We start from the raw sequence: 18,181 nt of genomic DNA, 5'->3' as shown, positions 1-18,181 counted from the left end.
AGCATTTCGGATGAGCATTTGGGGGCGCAGTGGGAGGGGAAAGGCGAAGAAGGCCTGCTCTCTTGATGAAAGTCCTGGTGTTAGCAGAAAGGCTCTCTGAGGTCTAAGCCACGGGGTTCAGTTATATTAAGCATTACAATGTTTTCCTGGCTTGCAACACTGTTTAGCCATACTACAGCCGAGTGCATCAATTCAAAAGGGTATAGTATAGAGTATAGTAGAGCAGCCATAGGGATACAGAAAGCAGAAAGGCCCAGAATGAGCCCTATCACTTCTCTTAACTCTATAAAGCACATGGCCGATTGATGTTCTGCTAGATTAATTCAGGCCTCATTACTGACACTGCTTTGATTTCAGAAAACAGATCATGTGGCCCTTGACTCTCGCTAGCTCTCTGCCTCAAGGGATGGCAGTATTTCATCTTACAGGCCAATTGTCTTGATAATGGTGCATTAACCCTGGATTGCCTCCTGGAGGCAACTAGAAGATTTGAATGTATCTGGGATCTTGCCATCTAGTTTGGAAATTATTTTGTAAATTGGTTTCTTCCAGGAAGGATCTAAGTCCTTGCCTCCCTTGATAGCACCAAAGAATTCCCGAAGGGTCAGGCTGGCAACATCCAAGAAGCCATCAGGAACCTATGGAGAAAGAAAATTCAGTCAGAGAAATCAAGTATGCCACTGGTCAGTGAAGAGACAAATTATCTGTCTCTAGGAAAATCAATGTATGGAGTAAGTAATACAGGTAACCTATTATCCTAGCAGCAATTGGGTTCCGAAGATGCATACAATTGCAGTTGCCTCCTCAATAAAGAAGAGATAAATGATTTCTGGGATTGCCAAAAGGCCTGGAGGGAAAAAATCCTGTCTCTTTAACAGAGGCTGAATGTGTGGAAGTAGGTAGTTGGAAGGCGTGGAGGTAAAAAACATCACCTGTTAAATAGTATCCCATTGGGGCTCTATTAAAGGGATGCATTTTTTTCCTCCAGACAATTGATGACACTATGAGCAGTTCCATTTTTTTTTAAAAGGGAAAACAGAGGAGGATGAGGAATCTGGGCTACTGACGCTGTAAGAGTTCAGGAGGACTCCCTGGAGGGAAAGATTGGGGTTGGGGCAAATGTCCTCATGGCCACCTTTGCTTTTAGGGAATACAGACTCACCTCAAAATCATTCCCTTTGTTGTAGTGTGTATTGAGAGTGCGGAAGAGCTCAGAGTCCCTTGAAACAATGAGGTCATTGGGATCAGTGATTCCATCTAAGAAGGCTTGCCTGGCAAACTTTTCCATCTGGATGTAGTAAAACTCACGGAAATTGCTGAACCATTTGATGAGCTGGGAGGTGACACAGCGGGTGAACTGTGAAAAGACAGGCTGTAAGAGTTCAGGAGGACTCCCTGGAGGGAAAGATTGGGGTTGGGGCAAATGTCCTCATGGCCACCTTTGCTTTTAAGGAATACAGACTCATCTAAACTATTTCTTGTTTTTTGTTTGGTAGATCCCTTCCCTACCTCTCCACCCGTGATCTTCAGGATGACCAACATGCAAAAATACTGCACAAAATATGCAAAATAAAACAGACTAAAATCAATAATAGAACCAAATCAGCATCATTTTATTTATTTATTTACAAAACATACATCCTCCTGACTTGGTGGCCAGATCAAGGCCACCAAAACAGCTAACAGTCAAAAATAAACTATTAAAAAGTGCATCATAAAATCAATTAAAAGCAAACCAAAACTGAAATAAGTATAAACACAAAGGTAGCAATGAAAATATATAGCAAAAAAGAAGGGATAATTGAGGGAACACCATATGAAACAAGTCTTGGTAAAAAAACTAGCTAAATACTTATGCCAAAAAGCTGGGAGAATAGGACAGTTTTACTTGGTGCCTAAAGGATAAAAATGAGGGCTCCAAGCAAATATTTTTAGGAACGCTGTTCTATAATCAAGCTGTTCTCTAAGCAGTCCACAAAAATTAGAAGTTCATTGACTCATTAGCTGGGACTCATACATAGCTGTGTTTGACTTGTTGGGTTACAATGCATGCCTTGTGCATGCAGAGATCTAAGGGAAAATATGCTAGCAGGATTGCACCAACTCCCAAAACGAAATATTTATTTTAAGCTTAATTGCATGTTTTCATTAATGAATGCAAAGGCTTCACAATAACTTTAGTGATTGATAAGTTAAATGTTTACTGTTTTGCATGACTAGACAATTTCCTTCCCCTTGTGGGAGCACTGGGTTAACAGTTAACCAATGACCACCATTCAGATCTTTGTGGCTATATGCAAAGCTCTTGCTTGAGTTCCATTTGTACAGAATGATCAGGAATCTTGCTTTGTATCTGAAAGGTGAGTGGAACCATATGGACAATTTGCCACAGAGTGGCTGCCTGAAAACTTGCCATGTGGTTGCTCTGACTGCATGGACAGTCAGTCACCTGATCCTTTGGATCACATGATAAGCTAAGAGCTATCCTACAAATACCCAATGGCTGAGAAATCTTGCCACGAGTAAGGCGAAAAGTTTGGCAATTACTCTAGGGGTGCCAGCTCCAAGCTGGGAAATTCCTGGAGATTTGGGGGGGGGGGGTGAAACCTGGAGAAGGCAGGGTTTGGGGAGGGAAAGGACCTCAGCATGATATAATTCCATAGAATTCACCCTCCAGAGTAGCCATTTTCTCCAGGTGAACTGATTTCTGTGGCTTGGAGATCAGTTGTAATTCCAGGAGATCTCCAGCCACCACCTGGAGGCTGGCAACCCTAAATTACTCCCAGGTGGTTGGGAACCTACAGCCAAGCAGCTTCCACCCAACTACAACCATTGTGTTATGTGGCTGGCTGGTTTCACTCTACTGCATGGGCAGTGCACTGAGTAGCGCACACGTTGTCTACAGAATTCTTCTGGATACCTGACAGTTCAGCTATCCAGAATTCAGAAGGACCCATTCTGAGATAGAAAGTTTTGAACTTCTGAAAAAGCCACCTGTAACTGCACATTCACGCAACAGCTGCACCTTTCAGCTACTCTGCTGGAGTTTGGTAGGCCAAGGCAAAAAGATTTATTCCTTTCTAGAAGCTGCTCTGGCTAAGGACCAATTTTCTTTTGAAGTATATCTTTTTAAAATATATTTTAAAGATCCAGGCTGACAACATGGATTCAAGAGTGCTTATTTCACACCAGCAGAAGCACAAAACACAATTCAGCACTCATCGCATTATCCGACTTTTATAACAGTTTGGCTAGTCTGTTGAAATGTTTATGCTTGTGACAGAGCTGTGCTATAACTGCTTAGCATTAAATGTAGGATCTACCATCAGTTTAGATGTTAAAAAATGCACCACTCTATGTGCCTAGCAGTTGTAAGGGCAACTAGACTTTGACTGTGGATTGACACTCTCCCTAGACCCAAATATTCCATGTTATTCTCTTCCTTATAACCGTTTAGTGGCCTCTTGTCCTGTACTACACGGTGCCAAGGGATCTAACTTTGCACTTGCTATTTGCTCCAGAGAAAGTCAGTACACAGTTCAACAAAGACAACATGCAGAAACCCATGGCTGGGAATTTTTGCCTGTTCTACATCTATTTTTAGCCTGCTGATGTGGGGAGGGCGGAATATAAATCGAATAGAAATAAATAAATAAATAATCAGTCCAGCTTCCATTCACTGCAGACAAACATGAAAAGGTTGCAACTGGACATACTGTCAACAGAGGTCGCCAGAACTGACTTTTTAAGAGGTCTGCAAGACATCAGTGAACACTTTAAATTGTGATCCCCTAACTATTCCCCCATCCCCCAAATGTGGTTCCTCCAAACAGCAAGTGATGCTGGAGCGGCAGTTTAAAGAGGAGAGCCATAATACGGAGAAGGAGCTTAGCAGTGCAATCTTCAGGGGACTATAAGGATGGAGCTGTGCCTGAGATTGCATTGTAAATGTTGTATTTCTCTAAGTAAAGAAATTGCTTACTTTTTCATTTTATTTTTTAATCATCCTAATAGCACAGTTAAGAAACTATGTTCATAAAAATCAAAATAATGACCAATAGCACTGGATTGTAAAGGGAAATAAGTCATGTGAAATGATTATTCAGAAATGCCATAGGAATATGTGAGAGAACAGGACATAATGAATTAAGTGGGATGCAGAAGAAAAGGAGGAAAATTTAAGGGGGTCGTAGGCCTGAAAAACCTCAGTGCTACTCTGACCGATACACTGCAAAGTATAACATTGGAATTGCATTTTAAGTTTTTAAAAAGATCACAAATTAGGTCTGAAAAAAAGTGGAATGACAACAGAGAAAATGCTGGAATGTAACGGATTGCCAACAATATCATCTGGAATTAAATGAAAACCAAGCAATACCATGTATAATCAATATTTTCACAGGAACATATACAGTTGGTACTTCATTTGTGTGGTACCTTTTCCCTGTTACCCAGGTTATGGATGAGGGTCAGTGGACTTCAAAGAAAACAAGCAAAAATATGTGAAAATAGCCATAAAATCCTTCCCAAAGGGGGGGGGGCACTAAGGAAAACAAGATAACAAATGTTTGTTTATTGCAAATGGCCGAAGGCCATTACAATCTTAATAAAATTAAGAATACACAAAACACAAAGGTTGATAGGAAACAACAATCTCTTTTGATGAAGGACGCTTTGAGTCTCAAAAGCTCAACAATATAAAAGTTTGATAAAATTGATTATGAAAAATGGAGATAAAATTTCCTCCCCCCAACCCCCCAAAAACCAAGATACAGCAAGCTGGGCAAGGTAACCAGTCTTCAAATCTGGGTTATTCTCTTCAGCTTTATTTCCTAGAAAGTGTATCTTTACAAGCTGATGTTTCCTAACCATTTGAATAACCAGGGCTTTTTTTCAGCAGGAACGTGGTAGAACAGAGTTCCAGCACCTCTTGAAAATGGTCAGGCGCGGAAGACAATCTAAACTCCCCTCTGTCTGGAGATCTGGGGGTGGGGCCACCGGTCATGTGACCATTTTCACCAAGGGCAATTTAAACTTTTAAAAACTCCCCCCTTGTGCCAGCTGACCCAAAGTGACGTCATTGTGCGGTCCTGAGTTCCACCACTGAGTTCCACCACCTCTTTTCCCAGAAAAAAAAGCCCTGTGAATAACCATGTTATTTAAATAAACATCTTTTCTTAAAAGGGGTGTGTATAAGACTGCTTTGAATCCTTACCCACAAGCCAAAGGCTGCTCGGACAAGCTACCGCTAGATGTCCCACAGTGTCTGGCAGAGTTTTGGGAAGAACCTGAACCACCAAAGTCTCTGGAAGGGTTTGGGGGAGGGGGCAGAAAAAGGGGATCCTACAAGGAAGGTTGGGATTCCTCACATCCCCAAGGCAAAACCTGCTCTCTCAGCTGCTTGCTGTTGCGGGGAGAGGGAGAGTGAAAGACCCCATCCTGATTGTGATAATTGTTAAAGTGTGTCATTTTGCAGTAAAAGAAGCTACCTCTACACAGACCTTTGCATTGAACTTGGAGTATAAAAAGATGAATAATTTTACCTGAACATCAAGGAAGTAGGCTTTCAGCAGAGAAGATGTGGGGTAGCGAGTAAAGAAGAACATCAGCTTAGCCTTTCTCAGGTGGCCAGGGGTCAAGGCTTCCTGAATGTAACTTGGAGTCAAGGAAAAGTTTGTTTATTGTTGAAATTTCAAATGGGCCACTGGGTTTCCTTTGTTGTGCTGCAATATCCTCATCTGAAGCAAAGAGATCTAACAATAGGAGGCCTGCCCTGGCGGTGTACTCCACACATTAAGCTAACACATTTTTTAAAATCTGCGGTTGGATTTAGAGCAAATGGCAAAAGAAAAATTATAGTGAGATCATAGCTAAAATTTACAGGGTATCAAACCCTATTTCATTTGTTCATCATTACGGTTTCTATTGATCAAGATACAGGAGTGATCCAACCTCTCCATCTACTGTGTGTGTAAAGTGCCTTATGGTGACCCTGTAGGGTTTTTAAGGCAACAGACGGACAGAGGTGGTTTGCCTTTGCCTGCCTCTGCAAAGCGACCCGGGGCTTCCTTAGTGGTCTCTTATCCAAGTACTAACTGCAGTATATAAGATTCAGCTTAACACATCAACAGCCATAGGAGGTGAATGGAGAGTCAAGCTTTCACAGCGTTATGATCCCTGTGATACCAGGCTACCGGTGTCATTCTATGCATCATCCTATGCTTTTTTAACCTGCTGACTTCAATGAACTGCAACGGTTTTTGCTCTGCTTAGGATGACGTTGTATATTGCACCTTTGCACTGAACACCGAAGTTTAGGGGCCCACTTCAGGTTAGGAGCTGACAAATCTATCTTAGAGTAGCATAATTTACTCGTGCTATTTATGTTCTTTTCATCTGATGTCCTTCTTGGGTTGAGAAACCAGTCTGATTTTACAAAATGGGTGCACTACCAAGAATGTTCTCTTTTTTGAACTTAATAATATATGTGGATTAGAGGTATTTAAATTCTTGTCAAAAGAAGTTTATTCACAGGAGGTGGGGCAATTTGGAAATCTTTCCTTATCCCCCCCTCCAAATCTCTATCTTTCGTATTTCAGGAGTAGTAGGTAGGGTATATTCAGTCATTTAATTTCTTTCCTTCTGGTTAATTCACAAAAATTATATTTTTCTGCATATTTGGGAGTCTGTCCAGTATGTAGAGAAACTTGCTTTTTCTGTTTGTAGTCTGATTTTGCTGCTTTTATGACTGGTGCAGGGGCTGGCCACTCATACTATTACAGCTAATGAGGATATAAATCAATAATTACATAATTACATTCTCAAGTGGCATGTAGATTTCACAGAACCAAGACCAGAAGAAACTGGGTTCCATCTATGTCTTTATGCCTTTGTTATGTCTTTAGCAAGTTCTACTGGTATTTTACCTCAGCCCAAATTAAGATATATATTTTTTAGAAAGAAAAATGGATTTTTGAAAAGTGGAACTTATATTGAACTGTTGTAGCAACTAGGCTGATAACGATAAAACTATGAAAAGACAAATGACAAAACTCAGGAGGAGTCTGGGAAATCTTAGCATAATTGGATTGAATACATATAATTTAAAAAGGGAAGAATATATTAAGAAAGGGATTTCCTGCTTTAAAAAAAAATCACACACACATACACCCCTTATCTCCTTTTGCTTCCTTTTGGAATGATAGATATAAACCAAACCATATGATACTGCTACACTGTATCTTCATGATTTGTATTATTACACTGTTTGATTTGTTAATAAAAACAATTTCAAAGAAAGATAATGTATGTACTTCTGCCCTGAAGTTATAAGCTTTATTTAGTCTAGTCAATCCCTTGTATTCTGCCTTATTTCATTCATCACATAGCACTGAACAGCCTGAAACTGTAGATACTGATGATGTAGGAGAGCCCCTAAAGGATATATGAGTTGAGGGGAAAGGAATCTCATTGACTGCACCATGCATTTCAGAAAACTCTGCTTTTGAAGCGGCAAGAGAGGCGAAACTTTCCATTTCAGACAATTTTAAGGACACTGGATGTCGTTGGTGTCGCATGATAGAGGACTTCAATTTGATTGGTTGCCAGGGCACATCTAAAGATTCTGGAGAAGATGCCATTCTTGGAGTGTTGCCCCAGGGACCATTTTGACTACATAGTAGCATTTGGCTAATAATACCATTTCCTTGAACTTCAGAAGTCATGATCAAGGGACAATTCGCTTGTGATCTTCTCTCCATTTTTGAGCTGATGGGATAAGTTGGAAATCCTGGAGGTTTTTCTGTGATTCGTGATGTGGAAGCTTTATGGGAAGAAAATTTAGGAAGCCATTTTCTGGAGATCTTTTCTCCAGCACCACTAAATTCTCTTCCTGTAGACGATACTGTCACTGGGGGGGCGTTGCACATTTGGGATGGGAGGTCTGGTGAATCAGGCAAGACTTTTTTCAAAACAGAGTCCACGGCTTGTGTCACCACCTGGATTAATTCATGCTTTAATATCTCTGAAAGCGTACTGTCTTCTGAGGTCAGAATATGGGAATCTGTCACTGCAGCTTCTTTTTCTGACAATTTGGAGCCTTCTGTCTTTGAGATGTTTTTCCATGAAAGATCTTGGAGCTGGTTACTTACAATGGCTTGACTGCTGTTATCCAAACTTTGTCCCAACTTCTCCTTCAGCAAGTACATAGCTTTTCCCATACTTCCTTGGCAAGGACTGGAATCACTGAGTTCGCACGGCTGAAGGAACTTCTTTCCAAGTTGCTTCAACTGATGCTGCAAAAGATGGAGCTGCTTTTTCAGTTGGAGACATTCATCTGATTGGATGCTGATTTTGCCAGGTCTTGCCAGAGGTGTTTCGTGTGGACTTTGCTGATGAGGGGGTTTCTGCTTTCTCTTACTCTCTCTGTAGTTCTTTTCTTTCTCTGTGTGGTGTTCATCTGATTCCCCAAAGGTATCAGGTACAATAGAGTTTGGCAAGATACTCATGCCCCGGATAATATTTTCCACTCTGGCCCTCTTAGCTTGCAGATGTTCATTATGGAACTGACTAGAGTTACTCATCCCATAGAGGGGCAATTGACTAAGAGTAGACGCTTCCTTGGAAAATGTCTTGTTCCCACTGCTTTGGAATAGCCGTTCAGTGTTCTGCAAGGAAGGGAGAAGAAAGTTTGGCTCTAGTTCACTGTTGGCATCCGGCTGACTAAGCAGATGTGATATTACAGAAGCATAGTATGACGGAGGAGGAAAGAAATGGCCTCTTTCAATGCAAGGTTCTCCATTCTGTCCATCCACATGTCTTGAAATAGGACTGTAATCATATGGGTCAGAGACATTGTTCCTATGCATGCCTTTTTCTTCTTTGAAAATCCCAGAACCCAATAAAATAGCAAACACTATTTGTGTTATAAGATGTACAGCTCAGGATTTTGGAACTAAAAGTACTTTGGGTATTTTTATACATTCGGTGGTCAGAAATCTGGAGTAATAATAAGAAGAAGAAAATATTATCCAACATTCTATAGAAAAACAAAAACAGGATACTTCTATACAGGAAGGGGTAACTATTCATCATATCCCTCTCTGATTCAGTCTGTCCAAGAAAAATAGGAACTTTAGTACCCAAGAATCACAGAACTGCTGGATTAGAATGGTTACTACTAACCCCGGCCCAAGGTAGTATGTAACATATTCTCTCTCAAAAGCATGTGAAAAAGAAGGAGTCTCATCACAAGCAGGTCTATCAGCCCAAGTCTTTAGGCTGAACTGCTCTTATTTTAATTACTTCATTTATTCCTCAGTTTTGTCCCCAATGGAGACCCAAAGTGGCTTTCAATGTTGTCTCCTTCTCCATTTTATCTTCACAACAACCCCATAAGGTAAGTTAGGCTGAGTGAGCATGAATGAAAAGGAATGTCTCAATGTTTAACCAAAATCGTCTTTCCTGAGAAACCACAGCATTTTGTCCTACTATCAGTAGATATGGGGGGGGGGATTATCTTTTTTTCTAACATTCATTTTTGAGCATTGCATTGTTTATTCTACAGATGGCCCTTACCATGATGCAAGATGATGTGGCAAATTTTAGGTGTCATTTTGGTGCATATTAGGAGACAGCTAGACCAAGAAGTTCTCCTGTGGAAGCCCCAATATAATCAATGAGAATGGCAGGGGAGTTCTGAAGTAATCTTTGTGACCACCATTCATGTCAACAAGGCTTGCACAAGAGACCTTCCCAGTGGATCTTGCCTATATTAAAAAGATGGGGAGGAGCCATTTCATTTTGTTTTACCTTAAGACCACAATGTCTTGGGTCAGCCTGTTGAAACGTGTCAGTCCAGTTTACCTTAGCGTTGCCAACCTCCAGGTGGGGCCTGGAGATCTCCCAGAATTACAACTGATTTTAGGATTGCCAACTCCTTGCAGAAAAAAAAATGTCCTGTCCTTTTTATAGAGGCTTAATCAAATGTTGTTTACTATGTAATGTTTTTTACCTCCATACCATGAAAAGCTTCTGTTGCCCATTTCCACACAATAAGTCACTATGAGAAGGGCAGGGCATTTTTCTTCAGGCCTGTAGGCCATCCTAACTAATCTCCAGGCTATAGATATAACTCCCCCTCAAGAAAATGGCTGCTTTGGAGGGATGTATTCTATGGTATTATACCCTTCTGAGGTTCCTCCTCTCCCCAGGCTCTGCCCTCAAATATCTAGGAATTTCTTAAGTCGGAACCTAGTAACCCTATTATGCCCATAATTTTTCATTTCCTTCTGTTTTTATTCTATGGTTTTGTTTACTGGACCATTTATCATCCACATTGCTATCTGTCATCCTACAATCTTCCAAAAGTAGGAATTTGATTTCATTTTGTTTTAACTCTACTGCATACTGCATTTGATGCTCTAATAGGCCAGCTTAAAGTTGGTGATAAAACAGAACAATAATACTTGTGTGGGGAGTGGCCCCCAAAGCTGAGCTGTTTAATTGTTCCATTTGTTTTATACAAGGAGCAGTGTGAGGAGGTGCTGAAGGGAAGAACAATAGTTATGGACCTGGAAGAAGGTAAAAATATAGCTATGAGGGAAGAATAGTAAGATAAAGGGAGGAAGGAAATAGTAGCCATAGAAGAAAGACAAAGACATGTGAAAGGTACCAGCATGTCAGCCCCCTAACCATGGGAAGCCTTTTGGTTTCTAAGATTTTAGGAGACACAGCATCAATGCTTCCAAGTGTTTCTTTACAGCCGTTTTCTAAACGGATATATTAAGCATATTCTCTGTTGTTAATTTGTTCCTATGCACATTGAAACCATGAATACTTCGGTCGGTATTTCATAAATCAATGTCAAATTGGATTATAGGGGTCTGATGTTCAACAGAGTCCTATGTAGATTAAATCACCAAATTTGTGCCAATACAGGCATACTCATAATGTTTGTAAAGCATACCATACCTGTCATATCTTTTTCAATTTACTATATCCTTACATTTTTTGTATGAAAACCCAGAGTCCCTTACAAAAATAATATAAAAGAACAACTAAAGTAACTAAAGTCTGTTTGAATGCGCTGTGCAGGTATCTTAGCAAGATACCAGAGGCACTCATCAAACAGACCTTAATCTTCAGAGCATCCAACAGTAAAACATTCCTCCAAAACAAGCTTTCTCAAAAAGTCATCCCAAAAAAGGATCCACAACAATTTTTGACTCACTCCTGAACATTCTGTAAAGAGCATACACCACAGTAGCTGGTTACTTCTTCAAACTTTCCAAAACAATCAGCAACTTGCCAGAGTGACACTCCTATTGCCATCCCAGACATACCAAATTACTGGATGCTGCTCAAATGGGAAAAATGTTTTCTTCCGAATTGCTATGAGTTTATTAACAAGAGATTTGGATAAAAGCATGATTTTTTAAAAAAATTATTAACAGAGAGATTTACAAACTAGCTGCTTCTTCAGCTTAACTAAAGCTTGCAAAGTCAAGGGTAAAAACCATAAAATCTTCCCATGGAGAGACTACCCAGCACTGACCTCAGGGAGCTATGTGAGTCGAAGCCTGAACCTTCATCCCTCGCGTTCCAGGCAATGGGGCATTCAGCTTAGCTCAAAGGTCTGTGGGATGCTATTCTGTGATTCCAGAGTGGTTGAATGAAAAAGAGGCTGTGAAGAGTTGGTGCGGTCATTAAAGGATCCCTCTCATCGTAGAACTTCAGAAGGCTAGTAGCAGCCAATCAGCTTCTGGAATCCTCTGAATATGCAGAAGAGAGGTGCAAAGGTCAGGTTCAGTGAAATGAATCTCTGTCTATCCCGGGTGTCTTCTCTGTGCAGGAGAGGGCTTGAGGCAGACCACTGTTTCTCACAGAATTGAAAGCAGCTTGAGAGAAGCATCATCAGTAGCTAGAACATTCACTGAGCACAGTACAATTATGAACAGCAGTTTGGTCATTCAGTGAAAGTTACAATAGAATATGATAGCAGAAAATGTGAAAAACATGCCTAAAGCTGAGCACAGAGGTGAAATCTTTCTGAAACAAAGCATAACTAATTTACATGACACGTTTAGCAACATGGAAAACTCCCTAGTAGTTGCATGTCTACATCAGCAGACAGTACCCAACAGAGTACCGGGAGCGTCTCGTTGGAAGCATCTGCCGTTGCTTGGGAAAACAATGAAAGACATTGAGTATTGTAGCTGTACTTTACAGGGCTTGTGTGATTTGTGTATCTTGGATGTCGCATATATGACTATTTAATCTTGATATTTATGTATGAGCTATTTATTGTAGTACACATATTTATTGCACTTGCACTTTAAATGTATCTCCATATCAAGAATAGTTATTGATTGCTTTGGTTAATTCATCCACAGGAGGGTTTCCCTTATGTTGAGTGGTCCGTTACCCATGGCAGCCTCTTTTGTTTGATACAGTTGTTGATTTAGCCCTACTGCAGGGTGGTATCTGCAAAAGGCCCTGACCAGATGAGCAAAGCTACTATGACAGAACATAGGGAGAGAGGCAGTTCAGCAGATATGAGGGGCCTAGGTCATGAAGAGCTTTGAATGTAATAGTCACAACCATGAATTGAGCCTGTAAGTGATGGGTAGCCAACGGAGTGACTGCAGAATTGGAGTGATATGCATGCTCCATCTAGCTCCTGAGAGTAAACAAGTTATAGCATTCTGCATTAGCTGGAGTCTCTGAGTCAACTTTGAGGGGAGACCTATGTAGAGTGCAATACAGTAGTCTAGTCTCAATGTTACTGTGCCATGAATCTAGGTGGTCAGATCAGCCGGGTGAAGGTAGGGAACCATATAAATTATAGTCCACCTTTCTCAATGAGACTCAAGGCAGATTACATAGTGTAAGTTAGTAAGTCAATTTCAAGGACATTTCAATAAACAATGTAATAGGGTCTATAAATGCACATTTGCAAGGATTTAAAACCAGCACATGGATAACAGTGAGTGGGTAGCTGCAGTAAAAATAAGTTAACATGTTTTACCAATATTGTCTCTCTTGTTGAGTTTAAAGCAGAAGATGGGGGGAGGGTACCACCTTCAACACTTTCTTATCAGTACTCTGTACCAGTCCACACTGGTTCACTTTCACCCCGGCTAATAAACACTGTGTGCTTGGACATTCCAAAGAGTTTTTGTCGAAGACCCTAATCTCCTGACAAATGCAACATCCATGAGACAAAAGGCAGAATCTTTCATGGATTAAATGAGTGGAAGAAGAGGATGGGAGTAAATGGTCAGTTCTCGTAATGGAGAAAAGTAAGCAGTAGGATCCCTCAGAAATCTATATGTGAACCAGTATTATTTAATTTGTTTATAACAGTTCAATCAAATTCCTACAGAAGTCCACTCAATTCCTACAGAAGTCCACTCACTTCCTGGAAACTGTTCTTTGGATGGAAATGTTAATTATCTGGCGTGGGGGTGAACAGTGAAATAGCTCAATTTTCAGATGACAATAAATCATTCAAGGTGATGAAAACCAAAGCAGATTGCAAGAAGCTCTAAAACTGCAAGCTTCTCTCCAGATAACGTTGAGTGCATGTGTGGGCATTTTTACTTCTGATCAAAGATGAACTGCATTGGAGGGAAGAAAGCAAGCATAAGCAGTTCGGCTCTTGGGGACTTGACTACGTGTTACACTGGTTCTGGGTCTGCGTCATGTCCTGTCAAGCTCTGTGAGTTGTGTTTATTGAAACTTAATTCTCTGGTCAGAGCAGCCCAATTTGGATCAAGATGATGGAGGCTTAAGACACTCCCCGCCCCCAATGCCACGTTCTCTACCTATAATGGCCCTGGAGAGCTGCTATTTGCCCTGTTGGGAAAATTCACGTAGAGCCTATCAGTACATGAAAGTTTCCTCAGAGGAGCAAACCGCTGCTCCCCTGGGCCGTTTCAGATTAGGAAAGTGGCAGAAGAGGGTTACATTTTGTCACAGAAATCCCAAAGCACATCTGCTTTAAGTGAACCCAGGATGAACTCAGAAACAGTGAGATCTGTAGTTTGGACCTCAGACACACCTAAGGGCATTATTGCAGTCCCTGATAGTACCCTGAGACATACACTCAGAGCAGTCGGGCGGGGGGAGAACTACAGCTACAATTTTCTAGGGGCTTCCATCACCCTGGGAACCAAGAAACGTGCCACTGAGGGGGCCAGGGATTGTAGCAGCTTACATGTTATAATCAAGCATCTTATGTGGGGGAGGCCCAAAGAGAACCTTTGGGAATTCATAGTGGCCCTCAACAGCCCTTCATCTGGTTAGCCACTGTGGGAAACAGAATGTTGAACTAAATTAATCTGTAATCTGATCCAGCAGGGCTCTTCTAATATTCTTTTATACTAGCTTTGCAAAAAGCTTGAGAATAATTCAGGAAGCATAACTTTATCAACAGCCATGATAGCTAAGGAGAACTTCAATGTTATGATTACTAGATTAGGGAACAAACAACTGGGATTAGTCCACGATTGTTTACTGCTTCCATGCAAGTGAAAATGTTGCTGCTTGCCTCCATTTTAACCATTTGCCAAGAACATAAAAATAGGACATGGAATACATCGATACCCTTTTCCATACTTTAATTTCAGACACTACTTTTTCCCATCCCTTTACAACTGTGGTGTGTGCCAAGCAGTCAAATGGAGATCAGAAAGCTTTCACTCATGTTGTCAGGAGTCCAGATAATATATCTCCCATTGGGGGCGTGGTAGCAGCTCTCTAATGCGGCTAAAGCAGATGAAGGCCAATCCTGGAAACAAGGAATGAAGCATCTGCCTCGTCACTGCTACAAAAATAGGATCATGAACTCCCTGTATGTGCCTCTGGTCTGATCCAGGAAAGCTGTTCCCTCTGAACTGTTTTATGTATGTTTTAATGTGTTTTAACCTAGATGTACTCTGCTCTGAGCCCGCCATGGGGAGAGCAGACTAAAAATTGAATAAATGAAATGAAATGTGTTAGTGTATTAAGAGAGCAATCCTAACCAGGTGACGGTCTATTCAATGGAGGTAACTCCCAGGAAAGCGTTTAGGAATGCGCTGTCACTTTTGGGAGTCCATAATAGTCTATGTCAATTTCTGAAGATTGAGGAATCGGAGTTGCCAAACTCCAGGTGGTGGCTGGAAATCTTCTGGCATTAACTGAGCTCTAGGCCACAGGGATCAGTTTCCCTGGAGAAAACGGCTGCTCTGGAGAGTGGTCTCTATGGCATTATACCCCGCTGAGATCCCCAAACGCCGCTTCCCCAGGTTCCACCCCAAATCTCCAGAATATCCCATCCCTAGCACAGATCCCTCTAGAAACCACAGCCTGTGCAAGAGATGCTCGGATCCGCTGCCATCGCAGCAACAAAACATCGCGGTGCTTTCACCGCAGCCGCCTCCAGCTTCTCTCGCTGCTTCCCGAACCCGCCTGACTGCTCAGTCAATATCCAACCTTAAGGTGGATCGTTCCCTCCTCCGTTCTGATATGTGGTTTAGCCCTGCTCCTCCCTCCCGCCCTTAGGATGGTTCAAAGCTTATGCTGCAATAAAATTGGTTAGTCTTAAAGGTGCTACTGGACTCTTTTTGATTTTGCTACTACAGACTAACACGGCTAACTCCTCTGGCTCTTAGAACGGTCCCCCTTGATCCTTCTCTTCTCCTCCCCACCGACGACGATTGGTCGATCCCAGACCATTTCCGGTCTCTGCCGCCGGGCCTGCTTCCGGTGCGAGCGTCCTGGGGCTTTTTCTACTATCGCTGCTGCTAGTGCCACGATGTTGTGGCTTTCTCTGGCCCGGGCTCGTTGTCTCAACCGGGCACTCGGCCGCTCCCTCTGCGCCGTTCGGCAGGTACCGTGCAGGGAAGGGAAGGCGAGGAGAAGGGCGGCGAGCCAGCCGGGCACAAAGGACTGCGATGGGCGGACGGGCGCCAAGGGCAACGGGGGGACGCGGGGTAGCGGAGGTCGGGACCGCTGAGCGCACAGGGGGAGGCGGCACTTACGCCTAGTGGTTGCTCTCCCTCCGGCCCATGGGCGACGGAAGGCCCTGGGGGTGGCGTCTCCTGACGGCACCCACCTCCACCTTTTTCCCTCGGCGCGAGACCAGGAAAGCCTGAGGGTGCGTTTGGACGGCTTCAAGCCTGGATCTGGCCGGGTACCTGCCTGGCGTGAAGGTGGCTCTGAAGGTTGGAGCCCCAGGGACGGCCGAAGGACGCGTTCGTGTGGAACGCATGCAGGTTTATGCATGCAAAGAGTGATCGTCTGTAGCGCATGAGGTTAGGCGTACAGCTCCGTGACCCTAATGGCCCTTGTATCACGGCTGGCGGCAAGCGCCTAAGGCTGTTCCGATTGCCAGTCGGGTGTAATCTGTCTCGGCGCAGAAGTAAACATTGATGTGTTTTCTCCGTCCTGTCAAGCACTTGTGAATTCTTCTTCCTTTGTAAACATCACCAACATTTTGTACTTGCAAGTTGTTGTGTCACTATTTTATGTGCTTGTATAGTAACTGTCAAATTATCCACCTTGAGTCTCAGCAAGAAAGATTTACTGTAAATGAAGTTAATTAAGGAAAGAGGGTGGCCTTAGGCTCATCTGTCTAGAAGAGTGGTATTAATAACAACAACAACAACAAAAATACAGCTTTGTATTAGCTAACACGCTGTCCAGTGATTCCTTTAATGCTAGGACTTCCTTGTTTCTTCTGTTCTCACTAGGGTGTGTTAAGATGAAGGAATTAATTGTCACTTTTCTATCACGAGGGGAAGTAGTGTTAAAGCAAACATTGAGATATGTTCAGACCAAGATCAGTGAGCAACTGATGAGTGAGTCAGGGAGAAGACTTTGAAGCGTGGTTAACCAAAAAGTCAGAGGAAGAATTTGAATAAAAAGGGTAGAAAAGTCAAGGAAAGGAATTTTGGTACAGCATATTAAGTATGGGGAAAAGTAGCATTTGGAAGATCAAGGGGAGAATTGGGGCATGAAAAGGTTTGAAATTGTTCTGTAAAGAAAGGAGGGATGGGGAACATAAGAAATTTAGAATTGTGTATCTGAATTATTAGGAACGCTGAAAAGTTGAGATTCCAGCATCAATAAAATAGAGAAGGAGCATATGGAATGCAATATTGGTCAGACTGACCATTTCACCCAGGGGAAAAACTGTGTGATTGATGCTGAAGTTATCAATGTCAAGAGAAGAACAGCTGCATGTGTCTGTCAGCTGACACCAAGAAAAACTGGTGAAGGAGTAAGTGAGCAGAGAATCTCTTATGGCGAAAATGTTAATGGAAAGCGTTAATTTAAAGCTTTGGAAGGACAAGAGTCCAGATAAAGTTTTCTTTTTCAAAAACTGTATGTGTCAAATAAGTGCTTTCGACAAGATCCCATATGACTTCCATATGGCCTTAAGATCTGTGGAATTAATGATCTGGCCTAGTGTATTAAATAGGACGAGAGGCCTAGCATTTATGCATGTGTCACTCTGTGTGGGAATTACTGGGAGGAAAACGCAGAGCTGTCCAAGTTTCCTAATCTGACTAGAGTTTGGAAGACACTGTAAATGGGGCAGTTTTTATTTTTCAGATATGAAGGTAAGGTAGGGTGAAGGTTGCAAGTGTCTAGAAACTGCTTGAAGCAGGGAAGAAAGCATGAACTATTCAGTAATAACTAGACATTTATCATAGTACTGGGCATCTTAGAGGAAGCAGCAGGTGAATAGGACCTGGGGTGAACACAAAGTCTAATTAAAATGACCTGTTGTGCCTTCTTGATGATACCCATGGGATATGCATAACTTCACTATCCCCATTGTAAGCCTCTCTGTCTCTAATATCAGTAGAAAGAAACATGTATTTTTGAGGTCTGTGTCTTGAGGTCTAGGTCTATGAACTTTCCCCATTATTTTCCTTCTTGTTTTAGTATTGTTATTAATCAATACTTGGACTTTGTTCCATTTAGGACCACAAAACATATTTTCCGTTTAATTGTGACACTGCAAGGGTGGGAATGAAAAATAATAAAAGAAGTATGTGCGTGCAGAGCACAGTATGGAGTTCATGTAGTCCTAAGGTATATGTTTCAAACATGTTCAAAAAAGTAGTCATTGATCCCAGACTACAACTTGTTACGTGATCTCAAGAAACTTGGGATTCCGAGTAAAGAC

General features: G+C 41.9%; 1 protein-coding gene across 1 annotated transcript; it reads right to left on the bottom strand.

Annotated features, from left to right (window-relative positions):
* Positions 1 to 103: 103 nt before the first annotated feature.
* On the bottom strand, positions 104 to 10,103 carry PROX2 (prospero homeobox 2). Its single transcript, XM_054969910.1, has 5 exons — positions 10,013 to 10,103; positions 7,446 to 8,914; positions 5,544 to 5,651; positions 1,163 to 1,357; positions 104 to 638 (listed from the first exon to the last, which is right to left on the bottom strand). The coding sequence occupies exons 1-5, from the start codon at positions 10,101 to 10,103 to the stop codon at positions 453 to 455; spliced, it is 2,049 nt and encodes a 682-aa protein (XP_054825885.1). The 3' UTR covers positions 104 to 452.
* Between the last annotated feature and the right edge of the window lie 8,078 nt (positions 10,104 to 18,181).

Source organism: Eublepharis macularius, chromosome 2 (assembly GCF_028583425.1).
Source record: "Eublepharis macularius isolate TG4126 chromosome 2, MPM_Emac_v1.0, whole genome shotgun sequence".
In the NCBI taxonomy this organism is placed as follows: domain Eukaryota; kingdom Metazoa; phylum Chordata; class Lepidosauria; order Squamata; family Eublepharidae; genus Eublepharis; species Eublepharis macularius.
The sequence above is the reverse complement of the archived record's forward strand: the minus strand, read 5'-3'. Positions and strand labels throughout refer to the sequence as shown.

Excerpts from the sequence above, each read along its gene's own strand:
- PROX2 (XM_054969910.1), bottom strand. The coding sequence starts at position 10,103 with ATGGCCTACAGGCCTGAAGAAAAATGCCCTGCCCTTCTCATAGTGACT. Across the intron at positions 1,358-5,543 it reads CCTACTTCCTTGATGTTCAG|TTCACCCGCTGTGTCACCTC; the intron begins GTAAAATTATTC and ends GTCTTTTCACAG. Across the intron at positions 639-1,162 it reads ACAAAGGGAATGATTTTGAG|GTTCCTGATGGCTTCTTGGA; the intron begins GTGAGTCTGTAT and ends CTTTCTCCATAG.